The sequence below is a fragment of the Euleptes europaea genome, chromosome 7 (genome assembly GCF_029931775.1).
Source record: "Euleptes europaea isolate rEulEur1 chromosome 7, rEulEur1.hap1, whole genome shotgun sequence".
In the NCBI taxonomy this organism is placed as follows: Eukaryota; Metazoa; Chordata; class Lepidosauria; order Squamata; family Sphaerodactylidae; genus Euleptes; species Euleptes europaea.
The window spans coordinates 20363586-20381111 of NC_079318.1; the positions used below are offsets into that span (position 1 = coordinate 20363586).

Below are 17526 nucleotides of genomic sequence, written 5' to 3' on the forward strand. Positions count from 1 at the left end.
AATCCAGTTTTAGTAGGCCACTGATTTCCTGTCATTGTAGGTTCCCCTGCAGTCACCTCGTAGGAGATGAACTTCCCTGCAGCTGAGGATGCTTTGCTGCACCAATGGACTAGCTGTGCTAATACACCTCTGACACATAGCCTAGTATAACTGACCTCTAAACGCAAAACTATTTGTTGGAAAAATGCTTACAAAATGTGGCCACACAGAGCACCTAAATGATTCCAAAATTTGCATTTTGGAGAAAAAGAGAATGGGTATGGTGGGAACAATACCTTAATAGTTTACACATAAATAAGGAGGAATACAGCAAGTGAAAAATTGGCACATTTTTGAGTAGCTGCTAACCCAGGACCTTGGTGGTAATGTAAAAAAAGAAAAAGAAAACCACTGAAAGCAAAGGATCCCTTTGCGCCCTGGTGCAGTTCTGCTAGCCCTAGCAGTTTATAGGTCAATTACCCCGCAAGGTTAGTAATATAGATCAGCCCCTCAAATCAATATAAGGTGGGTTTTTTTTAAAAAAAAAAAACTGGCATTCTTTGGGACCACTACAACCTCGTTGAGGTCAGTCTCTTCATCCCCCTCCGCTGGGCTAAATTGGAGGACAACACAGGTTCCAGCCTTGGTGCCTGAGGAGTTCGGTTTAAAGCAAAGTAGGTGGCTGCCATTGCGCCCTGTAGAATAAAAATACACGTGACATTTAAAAACTAGCCTTTTATGCATCCTCGTTCCCTAGTTCTCCACAGGTGACTGAAAAGGAGCATTCTACAACAAAACAAGTAATGGGAGGGAAAGCTTTTTACTATCTATTTCTTCAGAATGCTGTCCTAGGGGCCTTGGATGTGTGTAAGGAAAGTGAATAAGAGCCCCGTGGCGCAGAGTGGTAGGCTGCAGTGCTGCAGTCAAACGCTCTGCTCACGACCTGAGTTCGATCCTGACGGGTCGGTTTCAGGTAGTCGGCTCAAGGTTGACTCAGCCTTCCATCCTTCCGAGGTCAGTCAAATGAGTATCCAGCTTGCTGGGGGTAAAGGGAAGATGACTGGGGAAGGGGCTGGCAAACCACCCTGTAAACAAAGTCTGCCTAGAAAACATCGGGATGTGACATCACCCCATGGGTCAGGAATGACCCGGTGCTTGCACAGGGGACTACCTTTACCTTTTAAGGAAAGTGAATATATGTTGATTTGTAAGCAAGTGCACAGTTGTTGGTTCATAGATGTGTGCAGGCACATAAGGGAGAAAGTAATCAGTGTCTCCTTTTCTCTAGATCCTCTAAGTCCCAAGACTGCTTCAGCTGATCCCTTCCAACAAAATAGTGTTACAAATACACACATCCTATCAATTCATTATACCAGAACAGAAAGTTGTTAAACTGATACACGAAATAGCGACCATACTAATTGAATTTTGCTTTGAGTCACTAAAGGTGATCACCTGCCTTTTCTAAATGCAGACATACAAAACAGCTGGTTTTCTACTTACCTTAACAAGGTGAACATCCTGTCTGCTGAGCTGATTTTGTGACAGATATTCCCTGTTCACTATCCATGGGTGCCTTACAACTTGGGCTGCTGTTAAGCGCTGATGGGGGTCTACATGAAGCATCTTGGACACAATATCCTGTGAAAAAGGGATTGCAGAAAGCAAGGGAAAATGTGATTTTTGTTTTCATCAGGATAAATTCCAGTTCGAAAACGCCATGTGTGAAAATACAGAACATTGAAGTGGAAAATGCTATTAAGAACCCATCATCTTAAAAATAGTCAAGCATCCCTTTAATGTGCCACCACTGTGATGAAGCTCAAAAAGGACCTTTGATAGTAACCCACTCCCCAAACACAAAAACTCCCTATTTGGGTGTTATTCTAGAAATGAAAATGTGGTGTTAAATTTTAGGCAAATACTGCAGCAGAGAATCAATGAGCTGACTTATACACTGCATGCAAAGGAACTGTCCTACCATGCAAGTACATCCCCCCCCCAAATAACTATGTATCCCATCCTAACCAAGTAGATTAAAACATTTCATTTTACTGGAGCAGTGTTGGAGCGGTTAAGACACTTAAGGCTGTTTAGCTTGGAAAGAAGGCGGCTAAGGGGAGACATGACAGAGGACTATAAAATTATGCATGGTTTGGAGAGAGTGGACAGGGAGAAGTTTTTCTCCCTCTCCCATAATACTAGAACGCGAGGTCATCTGTTGAAGCTGGAGGGTGACAGATTCAAAACAGATAAAAGGAAGTATTTTTTCACACAACGCATAGTTAAATTGTGGAACTCCCTGCCCCAGGATGTGGTGATGGCTGCCAACTTTGAAGGCTTTAAGAGGGGAGTGAACATATTCATGGAGGAAAGGGGTATTCACGGCTATTAGTTAAAATGGATACTAGTCATGCTGCATACCTATTCTCTCGAGGATCAGAGGAGTATGCCTATTATATTGGGTGCTGTGGAACACAGGCAGGATGGTGCTGCTGCAGTCGTTTGTGGCTTCCTAGAGGCACCTGGTTGGCCACTGTGTGAACAGACTGCTGGACTTGATGGGCCTTGGTCTGATCCAGCAGGGCCTTTCTTATGTTCTTAACCACAGGGCAGCTACTACCACACCACTCAAGCATTCGGGCTTTGGGATCACACAGGAGATACAGGAGCTTTGTGAATATTGTCTTTTGTGCATAATTTTCTGGATCCAGTTTTGGGGGAAAGCTGGCCTGTGTGCCCTTCCCCAACATGGAGGATCCCAAGAAGGGATTTTGGGAGAGGCCGGAAGGGGACATGCCAAGATGGAGGGCTGCCAGGAACAACCACAGCAGGGGGTTGTCAGGGGGGCATGCCTTGCCATTTGCTGTCTAATGGCCTCCTTCCAAGTGGCAGGGGACCACACAGGTCTGATGGAGGTATCAACCTCCCCCCACTTCCAATTGGAACGAATGGCAGGTTACAGCGGAAGGTATGACTGATTTTTATTGGGGAAACCGCAAGAAGGGAAAGGGTTAATCTTCTCTTTCACCGGTGCCATGTTTCCTCCACACATAGCTTTTTAGCATTTATGCAATTGCCAGGCAATCCATTCATGCATTTCCCACATAAACATGCAGGTTGACCCTTACAGAGATGTTCATAACTGGAAAAGTATGGAAGGATAGCACTGGAAGCTCTGACGTATCTGCTTACCTTGGCAGCATCAGATACTGAATCCCAGTTTCCTCCTGTAAGTGCATATTTTCCACTGCCAATTCTGGCCAGTATTTCCTCTGGGGTATCATCTGGACCATTTGCAAAAGGTGTGAATCTGTTAAATGAGTGGTATGTTAAATAGTTTATTTGTACCATGCAGAGTTACCAGATATATTTGTTTTGTGTACCCTGACATAAGAAAATAAGCATGACAGAAACAATAATGGCACGACTGATGAAAATAACAGTAGGAACTGGGAGATGATATCCTTCATTTTAATGAACACAGCTGCTTGATAGTCTTTTAAATTGCATCCGTCACTTTGAAATATTCTCTAAGGAAAACACAGAGTTTGATTCCACAAATGTCCCTTTTCCCATGCCTTCCTTGTAGTTGGAGAATGCTTTGCTTTAAAAATACAAATAGTTTTGTTGTTTTTCTTTAAATAGTAAGGTCTTATCTGTTGGAGTTAGGGTTGCCAACTGCCAGGTAGTAGAAGGAGATCTGCTAATGCAACTGATCTCCAGCCAATAGAGATCAGATGACCTGGAGAAAAATGGCCGCTTTGGCAATTGGAGTCTATGGCATTTGGAGTCTATGGGGAAGTCCCTCCCCAACCCAAACCCCGCCCTCCTCAGGCTCCACCCCAAAAATCTCCCGCCAATGGCGAAGAGGGACCTGGCAACCCTAGCTGGAGTAAAGGCGACTCAGCATGCCTGGACACTGGGGGGGGGGGGTGCTATATCCTTTGCACTAGACCCAGACTGTGTATATGTGTGATGTCCTTCTTTGTCTATGCTAGAAGCTTCTCTCTAACACTTCCTCCTTCTCTTTCTGCGTCTTTGTTCTTTTACCTCCTGGTCTTGCTGGAAGGAAGATACTTCTGCAAGTCTCTTCTGTGCAAACAAGTCAAAGACACACCCATGGTCTCATACTTGGAAATACATGCCGCTGGATTAGCTAGCCACTTGTAATAGGGAACAGTATTATTTAGATTAGGATTCTGTTTCTTCTGCTACAAAAATGCTGAAGATTGAAGAGTGTTTAATCACATGTGGTTCCACACTTTCCTAACTGTGCAATTTTGCTACATTAACCAATACATATCCCCAATATTGTCCACCTTGCCAAATTCACCGGAAATGGAAAGCTTCTTCAATAAATTGTGATAGTTAAGGAAGTGTCTATCCTGATAATTATAACAAAAGGAAAACAGATACTGAGTTGGATCCCACCTAGATTTCCACAAGAAGGGCGGTGATTTTTACCAGTTCTCCCCTCCTCCAGGAGCCCAAAACATCTTCTGAAATGCTCCTTCTGATGGACCATCAAGAATACCTTGGGGGAGGGATCAGAGGTAGTCCACAAAAGGAGGGGGATCACTGAAGACTGTAAACCCCTGCTCTCATCAAAATCCAGATAGGATCCAAGTCTTTATCTGTGTACTGTTACACAGGTTGGCGGATCCAGATACAACCTGTATAACTCCATAATGAGTGAATCACCCCTCTGCAGATTCTGTCTCCAAAAAGAGGCTAATGCAGACAAAAAGTTGACCCCTGTTTTCTACAAGAAGGCACATACTCATCAAAACTATAAGAAGCAGATACGGTGAATGGATCATTGTATTCCAGGGAAAAGGTCTTTGCGTTAGCACTGTACTTAACCAAGGACATTAAAAAAACTTTTTTTTGCTTTTTCAGGTGGTGTAAAGTGAATGTGAAATCTTTATTAGCTAGAATGGCCACTCAATTGAACAAGTATTCCCTTTACCCTTCTTTCCTGTGTTAACAGCATTCATATACACAAGCAACTAGCTTGAGAGAAGCTCAAAGGAACCCTTAGTATCATATGGGAAAATGCCACTAAGCGTAAAGCTTGACAAGAAAATTAAAACTAGGAAGTTGTCCTCAGAGACAAATAGCATAAGAAGCCACAGTTGTTGTCACTCATAGGAGAATGTTTCCTGTATCTTTTTAGTACAAGCAAATATCTGAGGGCCAAAGAGGATGTGACAGGGTCTCTGTGTATTTATTCACCTGTTATTTTGCTTTATAGGTTTAATAGCCACCCAGCAAAGTCAATTTCTGCTAGCAAACCATGTATAGAACAGTCTCTGCCCCCACCCCTCATCTCAGCTCCACAGCCATGAGCCAAAACACCACCACATACAGAAAATTTAAAACACCACATAGGCAGTTATGTTGAACCAGGTGTTTTTTTTTGTTTTTTTTGGAGAAACAACCTGCAAGAAGTTTCCACCACAGTACTAGAAAAGAGGAATGGTGAAGTCAGATGCCTTGGACTGCAGCACCACTATTATGTAATTCATTGTCTCCTTGGCCCAATTTTTTTTTGCTAGTCTGGGAACATACGGTTTCCCTACTCTCCCAATGCATAACCAGCTTGAAGTGCTTTAATGGAAGCAAAACCCACAAAGCCTCAATAAGGTATTAGCCCAAAATGCATAGAGTCACACATTTATGGCTTGTTTGGCATCATAAGCCCTCTACAACTCCCATGAATATGCCTTCTACTGAATCAGACCCTTGGTGCATCTAAAACAGTAATTGTCTACTAAGACTGGCAGCAGCTCTCCAGGGTCTCAGGCTGAGGTCCTTCCCAACACCTACTGCCTCGTCCTTAACTGGAGATGCTGAGGATTCAACCAGAGACCTTCTGCATGCCAAACTCTTCCACTGAGCCACAGCCCCTCAGACATTTGCTTATACCAAACAAATACAGGGAACACTCTTCTATGAGTGTCAACAACTTGACATCTACCATGGTAATGCAAATTCTGACGATGTGTAAATTAACTAAGTCAGCAAGTTCTAACAATTAGATCGATCGACCAAAGCTTCAAGTGCTCACTCAGTGGCTGCCCATTTTAGTGGGTGTGGTCAACTCATCTGAGGAACTGACGATCAAACAAGAAGATCCAACACATTATTGCTACATAGCAGCCATATGGGGCTCCAAATTGGCTTGCCCTTCCTTCCCATGCCATTTCCCTGACTTTGGAAGAAGAAGATTTTTATATGTCGACTTTCTCTTCCACTTAAGGAAGAATCAAACCAGCTTACAATCACCTTCCCTTCCCCTCCCCACAACAGACACCCTGTGAGGTAGGTGGGGCCGAGAGAGTGTGACTAGCCCAAGGTCACCCAGCTGGCTTCATGTGTAGGAATGGGGAAACAAATCCAGTTCACCAGATTAGCCTCCGCCGCTCATGTGGAGGAGTGGAGAATCAAACCTGGTTCTCCAGATCAGAGTCCACCGCTCCAAACCACCATTCTTAACCACTACACCATGCTGGCTTTACTTCCCCAGACTGGTTATTTGCCCCATTGAAAGATTTAAGCGTGCAACCAGTTTTCCTCCGGAAGAACTAAATAGACATGACAACTACATAATATGCTTTGGATTCCATGAAATAAAAGTATGCCGAGTTTGTTACCAATGGCAAAACCTCAGTTCAAATTAAAAGACCAAGTTTTTTTTTATGCTTTCTCTCTGTCATTAATACTTTTCGATCTCTTTTCCTGGACAGATACTGGGAAACTCCTGTACTTACCCTGCTAACATGGTGTACAACAGAATCCCTAAGCTCCAAATATCACAGGCTGCATCATAGCCTTGCCGTTTTAGGACCTGCAGGAAGGAAACATTGAAGAACAAAACAGATACTGTATTCTAATGCTTCTAGAATGGCTCAATAAAAAAGAAATTTTATGACACTGCTTGCTTCACATTTGCTTGAGTTTACCAGAAATGGTTATTGGCTTGGATAGGAAAATATACAGTACCTGTGCAAAGTGACCTAACAACATTATCTGAGGGCATGAACCGTTTTTGACAAGTACTATTTTTCTCATTCTATATGCTTGACTCATCTGGCAGAAAATACACTGAAGGAGGAAGGAACTGATATCAGGAATGGCTGTCTGGTGGTCCACACACCAGACCTGGTCACAAAGCAATGTTCCCCTTTATAGTCTTACTAAATATTACTCATCGAGTAATAGAGTATAAAAAGATACAGAAAGGGGTAACCAAAATGATCAAGGACACTTTCTCTATAATGGAAAGGTGAAGAGTTTGAGACTTTTCTGTATAGAAAAAAAAACAGCAAAGAGGGAACACACTAGATATTTATAAAATTATGCACAGCGTAGAGCAAGTCAACATATAAAGCTGCCTTAATGCTGAGTCAGACCATTGGTCTGTCAAGGTCATTTTTGTCTACTCAGACTGGCAGCAGCTCTCCAGGGTCTCAGATAGACGTCTTTCCCATCACCTACTGCCTGGTCCTTAACTGGAGGTGCTGGAGATTGAACCTGGGGCCTTCTACATGCTAAGCAGATGTTCTTCCACTGAGCCACAACCCTTTTAAGTAGTTAGAAAGAACTTTCTCAAATTATCAGCATCCAATAAAATTGATAGGCAGTAGATTCAGAAGAGGGAAAGGAAAGTACTTTTTCTTACAATTTATAATAAACTTAAGAACTCACCACTGTGAGACGTGGTGAATGCTGCTGGCTTAGATGGCTTTAAAAGGGAGTTAGAAAAATTCATGGAGGAGAGGTTTATCAATGATAGCTGAAGGAACATCCACGTCTGGAGGCAGTACACCTCAGAATTACAGGTCTTGGGGGAACGAAATCAGAGGAACACTTAGAGCTTCGCGCTTCTGCTGTGAGCCTTCTAAGGCATTGGATCAGCTGATATGAGAGATGGGCTGTTACAGTAGACAGGCATTGGTCTGATCCAGCAAGACACTTCTTATGTTCTTATGAGAGGGACAAGAAATTCCTCATCAGAAGCAGTAACCACACGTTATTATGACTGCACAGGGCACAATACTTTCTGCTTACTGAACCAAACGTTATTTGACCCATTTGAAAATATAATGAATGTCCTTTGGCACCAGAACTGTGACTTCTTGCCCAGCATTCTTTAACAGCACAAATAATGGTAATGCCTAAACTCAGGTGAAAACTGGGAAAATACAGGTTTTTATATCATTAAATTGACTTTGACACACAACCACTGTGCCTTTGCAACATGTAATTTGTTTTCCTGCCAGCACTATATAAGGCACAAAGACTATTACTCCCACTAGGTGGCATGCAAATCCCCCTTTTTACAGATATCTTTAACCATGCACAATACGTATCATGCTGCAATTACTACATTGGTGGTACAAAGTGCCATCAAGTCATGGCTAACTTACGGCAACCTCATAGGGTTTTCTAGGCCAGGGATGTCTGGAGGTGCCATTGCCTGCCTCCACATGGGTAGAGAGAGAACTTAATACATTGCCACCTAATATAAAATGTTAATGGACGTTCGTGGAATTTCACCTCTGCAACCCCATTGTATATCACATGTGGCTGCCTTTCTAACATCATACTTAACTGGATAAGAATATCAGTGGCATGGAATGAAGCGGAGCTTGGGCCAAGGTAGAAGTCAGAGTTGTTCTGGGTGTTTTTACTTCTTCCAATTTGGAAAAGAGTAAAACATAAATAAATAAATATTTTTGGTAAACCATCTTTCTCTGTGCATTATGAAACATGGCTCCTGCATCTTACCTCAGGTGCTACAAAATTGGCTGTATAGCAGGGAGTCATCAGCAGGCCATTCTCAGCTCTCAGTTGTTTGGCAAATCCAAAATCACAGATCCTGATTGAATCTGGATTTCCTGACTCATCCATATAAAGGATATTACTAGGCTTCAGATCTCGATGGACAACCTAGAAATCAAGTGAACTGTTATTATATAAAATAATATTGTTGCTGAATAATCAGTGTTAAACACAATTTTGATGACAATTGAAAAATTTGTAAGATTTACTAATAACTGGCAGAAATTATGGCAGCAAGTATATTTGTTACTTTGTTTCTTGTTTTAGACATTTGGAGCCGCGTAATACAGATGTTTGCCAAGCAGTGATGAAAATGAGTATGCATTTTAGGTATAAACGGGCAATTCTTGATTACCACTGACTTTCCAAAATATTAAGAACATCCAGTAAACAGCAATATTAACCAAACTTCTGCTATTTTTTAAACATTGTTCTATAGATAACTAATGCTGCAGGGGAGGTGGACTCGAAGCACCAGATAAAGGCCCACTTCAGTGGTGCTCAGAGCTGTGTGGCTGCTATAGTTGTTTCCATACCACTTCTAGTAAGGTCTGCAACTTCTACATTTGTGGTTAAAGGTTGATTCACACTGGTGACATTGCATCATATACATATCATATACAACCTGTGTTAACCAAATGTGTATACACTACAGTTTTTATCCAGAGGAGTATGGGTTGCAACGGTAGCAGACACACAACTGCAGGTAACATATGAAGTGTATACTAACCCAGGCAGGTGCAACTTCCCCAATCCTTGGAACCCCTGACATGACAAGCCGTATCTTCTGGTATATTGGATATCTAAAATTACCAAATATATACCAGCCCTAACACTTGGAAAGAGAAATTTCCAACAGATAGGAACAAGTTTAAGCAAGCTTTCTTAACAAATAAATGCCTTGTGTTAGTGGCTTACAGTTCAGTCCCAAGCAGAGTAATGTCCTACTAAGCGCATTCACTTCAGTGGACTTCAGGGGTATATAAGTTCAGTGGAAAGGAATAACTCTGTTTAGGACTGCACTGTTAATTAATTAACTCTTCAGTCTGGAGGATATCATGTAAGAGTGAGATCGGCGTATTCGAAAATAATAGGAAGAAATTCCATTTCATATTATTGACATTTGTTTTTCAATAGCAAGTTAATCACCTTAAAGTTTATCTGCATTTTAGTATCTGTTTTAGGTAATGCTTCTCATCAATCAACATTTCTAAGAAAGCAAATCAAGATAATGTTTTAAGAAAGTTTGCTGGATACACAGGAAATGGTACTCACTCCCTGGGAATGCAAATAATCCACTGTCTTGGTGATGGTACAAAGGACATCACTAGCTTCTTGTTCAGAAAAGCACTTTTGTCGCAGTATCCGGTCTAAGAGTTCTCCTCCTCGCATCAGCTCCATCACAAGGTATACATATTTCCCATCATCATAGACCTACAAGTGCAGTAAAGAAATCATACTTTTATTCATGAGGCTCTCTGTTATTATTGTCCTTTCCCTAGACTTAACAGTCGTTAGCTATTCATCTGCCATTTCACAATTTTTAAAAAAGGGGGGAATGAAGATTAATTTCTTCTGGACACTATAAAGAGAAAAGTTGCCACATCTCACACGCAATTAACTGATCTACTTGATAGCAGATAACGCAGTATACGTGTCTCAGAAAGTGTAATTAGCTGTTTTATCCAGCTAATTAAACTGTTTTATCCAGCTAAATAAATATATTTATTTTGTGCACTTTTATTTTATGAACCTGCTAAAACAATGTGGGCTAGGGAGTCTACTTGATCAGGACAAAATGGGCATTTGCATTCTTCTGCAATCATTTTATTGTATCTCCCTCGCATCTCGGCTGAGTCTAAATCATTACACCTTGCCAATAAAAAAGATCATCTAAACCTACGTATTTCTAACCAGTGGAAATAGTCTGGCAAGGAAAAAGAACAATTAAAGGGTATCTGGAAGAAGAGAGGTGAACATTTACGATTTGCATCCTTAAACACTAAGGACCAATCCTCATGTAAGAACTAATTTTACAGCTGTTTACAGCTTGCTTTCCAAATACTATTCCTTGCAGCTTTCCTTCGCTCTATTGGGAGGGAAAATCTTTTGTCTATCCTACTAGTCCAGGTGGACAATGAGATATCTGAGATTAGCAATCTGTTATTATTCATAAGGCACTCTGGTATTATCCCGATGTGGCTACAAGAAAGAAAAAAAACCCAGGGACGATTGCTTTTGAAGAATAACAGCGGCGCAGGGTCCTCTTGAGCTTGATGTTTGATGGTATTTGCAGGAGGGATGCTCAAGGACTTGCCAGGTCAGTTTATATTCTGTTCGCTGATCGTGAGCAAGTTCAGTGGGTTTACTTTCTATATATTCAAACAATATCAAACAGTGTGCTCAACGGCACTTCACACATGTGCACAAAACCAGATGGAGTCCTAATCCCCCCCTCTCTCTCTCACACACACCTGTTTTTGCTGTATGCTGCTCTGCACCTAACTGCTTAAATAGTGAGCAAACACTGAGGCTTTAAAAAAAAAAACTCTTACCATTTGTCATCCATCTAAGTTCATGTGATCATTGTTATTTTGTGCTTGTGTATTTTTGGACAGTCTTATGGGAACTGAGTCACAATCCCCCCTCCCAGCATCATTTAATCATCTGACCCAACCATCCATGACCTTGGGGGACAATCGATTTCACCTACTGAGCAGATTCAAAAGTAGCCCCCAGGCAGAAGGAAATTAAACTCCAACATAGCTCCTGTGCAGCCTCAAAGCTGTTTAGCAGCTGCTTGATTTGGAAGGCAGTGAGGCAAGATTTGAAGCTTGGTTCACAAGGGATTGCGGTTGTCAAAAATTGAATGCTCGCTTGTTGAACATGTTTGGTGCTAAGTCTGCAGCATCCTTCGTTCGCTTACATTGCAAAGAACCTTCAGAGACGTTACAGTTTCCTCCAGTCTCTCTTGCTTGGCCAACCTCAAGCCTCAGCAGAGCTTATGAGCTATGCCTCACCTTTCCATAGCTGCATGCTTGAAGACCAAACTGCATTATTTTTCCCCACACCAGCTGACCTTGGGGTTCAGTGATAATGCCAGCTCCCAAGGAAGTCCCCTCTCCATTTCCCCATAAGTAGTCAGTCATGAGAAACTGGTATGGGTAAGTATTCCTTGATCAGTTTGGATCCCCCAAAATGTTCTCCATTGTACTCTACTCTTTCACCCCTCAACTTTCACTCCTGTCGATTTGGGGGCAGTGCCTGGGAAGGGAGCTCAGCAGGGATATGATATCATGGAGTCCACCTTCCAAAACTGCCGATTCCTCCAAGGGAATTGATCTCTGTAGTTGGGAGATCAGTTGTCATTCTGGGAGAATTCTAGGCCCCACCTGGAGCTCAGCAACCTTAAGCTGTTTCCTCCTACTCTCCACAAAGCCTGCTTGCACTGAGGCCTTCTGGGTTAGCCTCTTTAAAAGATTATACACAACAGAAAAAGACTCCATTGGTCAGTCTGGAAATAAAAGCCCTCCTTCCCAAACTAGGGTTGCCAGCTCCGGGCTGGGAAATACCTGGAGATTTTTGGGGGCGGAGCCTGAGGAGGGCAGGGTTTGGGGAGGGGAGAGACTTCAATGCCATAGAGTCCAATTGCCAAAGTGGCCATTTATTCCAAGTGAACTGAACTCTATCAGTTGGAGATCAGCTGTAATAGCAGGAGATTTCCAGCTACTACCTGGAGGTTGGCAACCCTATCCCAAACCCTGTTCCGGCATCAGTGAAAATAAGCAGATTCTACACTGTAGAATCAATGGGAAGGGAAAGTAAAAGCCTGCTCCTGGGAGTGGAGGGCATGTTTAAATATAACATCTTCTACTCATTCCTATTGGCTGGGTCACATGACATTCTTTGTGCTGTATGGCCCCTTAAGCCTTGCGTTGCCTTCTTTCACAAGGCAAAGGTGCAAAACCTTCTTCATGTACAGCTGCAAATCAGGGAGCACATTTGCATAGAAGCTGTCTGATGGATCCATTCTACAAGATCTGGAAGAGTTTTCTGCTACTCCTTGATTATGGTATTTCCCCCCCCCCTTGCTTCTTCTTTTTCCTGTCTTTTCATACTGATAATTTTTCTTGTTAGATCTCAACGTGTGATTTGTGATACCAGCCTCTTCACTGCCTCAACGGCAGCAGCACCTCTTCCCCCATCTGCCTGTAGCTGTGCTGTTGCATTGGCATGGTGGGTAGAGGAGTATTAGAGCTTTGCTTGCAGGTGCGCAGACAACGCTCTTGGTTTTGGAGGAGTTAAAAAGCCCCAATGTATTTTTTAAACATTTTCAGATTTTTCTGCAAACCTGGGAGGGGGCAAGTTTGTAGAACTATCTGTTTTCTTTCTCACTGGCTCCAATCCACGGATTTAGATATCCACCAACGGAGCCACAGTTCCCTATCAGAATATATGATATACTAAAGACCACTTACATCTTTGAGAGTGATGATGTTTGGGTGCTGTCCATATCTCAGCAGAATCTCAATTTCTTCTGAGGGATCCCTTTTACTCTTATCAATTATCTGGAAAAAAAATGATGAGCACAGCAATAAGCTGACAGCATGCAAGTGGGGGAGGGGCCACGGACACCCAGAAGCCTTTTATGTATATTCACAAAAAAGTAAACTTTCAGAGGTATACACAAGATATATAGATCAGTAGTACAGTAGCTGCCCTGACCTGGATGGCCCAGGCTAGCCTGATCTCGTCAGATCTCAGAAGCTAAGCAGGGTCAGCCCTGGTTAGTATTTGGATGGGAGACCACCAAGGAAGTCCAGGGTTGATGTGCAGAGGAAGGCACTGGCAAACCACCTTTGTTAGTCTCTTGCCTTGAAAACCCCATAAGGGGTCGCCATAAGTCGGCTGCAACTTGATGGCACTTAACACACACACAATACATTAACTAAACTGTACTACTCCAAACTGACTAAACTGAGGCTATCGTATTTTGGTCACATTATGAGAAGACAAGAGTCACTAGAAAAGACAGTCATGCTAGGGAAAGTTGAGGGCAGCAGGAAAAGAGGGAGACCCGACAAAAGATGGATGGACTCAATAAAGGAAGCCACAGCCCTCAATTTGCAAGATCTGAGCAAGGCTGTCAAAGATAGGACATTTTGGAGGACACTGATTCATAGGGTCGCCATGAGTCCTGAAGCGACCTGACGGGACTTAACACACAACACAGTACAATAGCAGAAATGAGTAAAGGAAAGGGATAAGGAGCAGCAATCGGGGGGGAAACCTTCCCCCTGGCTATCGCCAATGTTTATTTAAAATATTTATACCTGGCACAGGGGTTTCTGAGGAGGCTAAAGAAATGTCAGTGGTATAAAGGAAGCATAATTGCCACTGCTTAAACTAACATATTGCATATAATGTGCTTTAGATTGCAGTCTTTGGGGTGATAACAAGTTACTAAATGCCACCATGACACATTGTTTGTAGTTCTGTATCACAGGGAGAAAACTTAATTCATTCATAAATTCTGTGACTCATTTCATATTCAAGTCATTCCTCAAGAGTGAACAGTGCCACTAACTATAGATAGGATAAATATAGCCCCCTAAAAAATAACAGGCATCAACAGCCATGGCATGCAGGAATTTGAAACCAACAGTTTTCAACTGCAAGATTAATTTGAATTCAGAGAAATTACCAGGGAAAAATACTGGAGGTCTTTGCTGCTGAGAAACACCGAGGTTTCAATTACAGCCACATCACCTTCTAAAAATAGGTCCTCTTTATGTCTCACTTCTGTTTTAATTTAGCTTTTTTTTTATGATGATTACCAAGGCTGCATGAAAATGATGACAGGATTGCTAACATTATTTAAAAAGGGCATGGTATAATTCTACTTTTAAGATGTCTCTTATGAGATGTATTAGAACTGTCATTGTTGCCAAGGGATCATTTTCTGCACAGTTGGGCTCGATGAGATTTAGTGGTTCTTTCCCCCTATGGTTGGAGCTTTCATTAAATTATAATATGAGAGAGAGAGGGAGGGAGGGAGGGAGAGGCAATCTTGCAGTGCCACATACTAAGCAGAGTTACACCTTCCTAAGCCCATTGATTTCAATGGACTTAGAAGGGAGTAGTTCTGCTTATGATTGCACTGTTAATTAGTGGCAGATTTGTAAAAATGTGGCTCAGCCATCATAACAGAGTGGGCCATGATCTTTGCAGGCAGGACATGCTCAGTCTTTTACACTGTTGACAGAAAGGATGTACAATTTTTCATGTAATAACTGTCTACCACATGAGGCAGCAGTCTGTAATAACGGTTCTGCACAAAGATGTTACCTTATCAACGGGTTGAGTAAGCAAGTCTCAAATGGTTTTGTAAATATTAAATTAGTGTGGTTTGCCCAGAGTACCTTTATAAGTAGGCTGTAATTGTCAGGGCTTAATTAAAACAAATCTCCTTTGATGTTTAAAATCATTGTACGTTTACTCTAACTATGTTGAATGCTTGGGGGGTGGGGTTATTCAGTGCTTGCAGCCAGCATTATAAAATACTGAGGTTAAGAGAGAAAGTCGAGGAGATAATCTTGATTTCCATTTATACCAGACCATAAAGGAGGAAAGGGATCCTCTGTTTTTCTTTTCCACTCCCTTTCCTAATTCCGAGCAAGGTGTGTTAAGGTCTGGCTTAAGCTTTTCTGTGATCCTATTGTGTGTTTGTCCTCACTTTTCCATTTCCTCATTTCAGCCAATTTGTCTGCTAGAAAATATAATTAAGTAGTTGGGAGTCCCTAGATCTCCCTGCCCTTTCTGTTTGAATTTGGGTACAAATGTTTTCCAGGCATTCAATTTTGATACATTAATAGTCAAAGAAAGATTTATACATACAAATAATATTTTAAGAAAGAAATTCATTTTAATAACCTGACTTTGTTACTTCTTCAAATTACTTTTTATGATTGGTATTTTCCATCTGTTCTAAGTATTTCATGGATGTCTTCCAGGGGAATCCCACTCAAATCATGGATTAAATTATTTTTAGGGATAGACTGCATTCCATCAATTCAAATTTCTTGATATTTATTTTGTAGCCTGACAGTTTTGTGGAAGTTTTTAACACCTCAACTATATTAATGTTGAATCCTAGGAATCCGTTAATGCTAATGCTGTATCATCAGGATGAATCATAATTGTGTATATCAAATGATCTAATATCAACACAATGTATACCTGGATATTCTCATATTACTACTGCTAATGGTTCTACAAAGAGTGCCATCAGAAGTGGTGATAAGGAATAACCTTGGCAGATCCCTTTATTTTAACAAAATGATCTCAAGATCCCACCTTAATAAAAACTTGAGCTGTGAGCTTTGAGTATATTAACAAAACCCATTCTTTACATCTGTCCAAGTTATAATGATCAAGAATTTACAATAAAAAAGGCAGCGGTGGTGAACTTTGCACTTCTTACATCCTTGGTTATTGTATACCTCTGCATCACACCGTCAAAAATGTCCCCAACTGAACTTGGCAGACTGCAACCAGATGATAAAGAACAGCCTCGGTCACATGCAGCCACATGAGACAGTGATTTCTTACCTTCACTGCAAACTCCGCTTCTGTGGCTTTGTGTATACACCTCTTGCATACTGAGTAAGAGCCAATGCCTATGTCCTCCCTGATCTCATATCCATCCGTAAAGTGAATATTGTTCCCATGTAACTGCTATAGAGGAAAACAAAAGAATAGCAATAAGAAGGCAGGACTTCTGGTACCAATCATCAGAAGATTCTGGGACACTGACCATTAAATGGCAACTGCACCACTTATTAATCACGTTATTCTAGTCAAATTTAGGCCACAATCTTAGCAACAAGTCTAGGACTCATATCTAGCTCTTCTACTGCAGACCAACATGGCTACCATCCTAAAACAATCTTAGTTGTGTTTATTTGAGATTAGGCCCTGCTGAAGTAATGTTTTAAAAATAAATAACGTATTTCTGTGGCTATCAGCATTCTTCCACTGTGTCTGTTAGGATAAAGGTGTTTTTTAAACATCATTGCTTTATGTCTTCTCTATAATTAAAGAAATAAAAGGCATGGAAGAGACTTAGCTTCTGGTACTGCTACCTCAGTTTCTTTAAACTGGGGAATCAATTTGCATACCACAGTCTGGCCCTCTCCCTAAAGGTGGCTAATTACAAACACTGGGAGGTATCCATAAAAAAATTAAGAAAATGGCTATATAATGTCATGAACTACCTCTTGGAGCATTCTCTTTGGATATGATTCTGGTCCCACTGATTCTGTGGTATAGTGATTTCCCATAAGTCCATACAGTTCTTATGCAGGAGATCAGCTTTGTAGGAGTGGTGTGTGTGTGTCTCTGTGTGGGTTTTATGGGGCAAAGGGGTTCTACACAGAGACATTTGCACATTACAGTATTAAAACTAGAAACATGAGTAATTGCTATATGGATGTGCTTTCAGTAGTTTAGCACACTGTGCAACCATTTGCAATGTGCACTTTTATATTTACGTTTGAAAGCTTCCTTGACTGCCATACAGCAGAAAAGAAGCCTTGAAATTCTCGAACAGTAACATATAATTTAGAAAATAAAGATGAAAGTGTGATTATCTCTTTCATTGGGATGCTACACCTTGTGTCGGAATAATTGCTTAGC

The 17526-nt window shown here is 41.5% G+C and overlaps 1 protein-coding gene across 1 annotated transcript in view; it reads right to left on the reverse strand.

Moving 5' to 3' along the window:
• Window positions 1-548: 548 nt before the first annotated feature.
• The window catches only part of RPS6KA2 (ribosomal protein S6 kinase A2), a 130604-nt gene continuing 113626 nt past the window's right edge, over window positions 549-17526 (reverse strand). Inside the window, exons 14-21 of the mRNA XM_056852341.1 lie at window positions 16441-16566; window positions 13308-13397; window positions 10105-10263; window positions 8776-8937; window positions 6756-6832; window positions 3175-3292; window positions 1483-1620; window positions 549-674 (exon numbers count right to left, since the gene is read on the reverse strand). Coding sequence (XP_056708319.1) covers window positions 549-674; window positions 1483-1620; window positions 3175-3292; window positions 6756-6832; window positions 8776-8937; window positions 10105-10263; window positions 13308-13397; window positions 16441-16566 — 996 coding nt within the window. The remainder of the gene's footprint in view (window positions 675-1482; window positions 1621-3174; window positions 3293-6755; window positions 6833-8775; window positions 8938-10104; window positions 10264-13307; window positions 13398-16440; window positions 16567-17526) is intronic.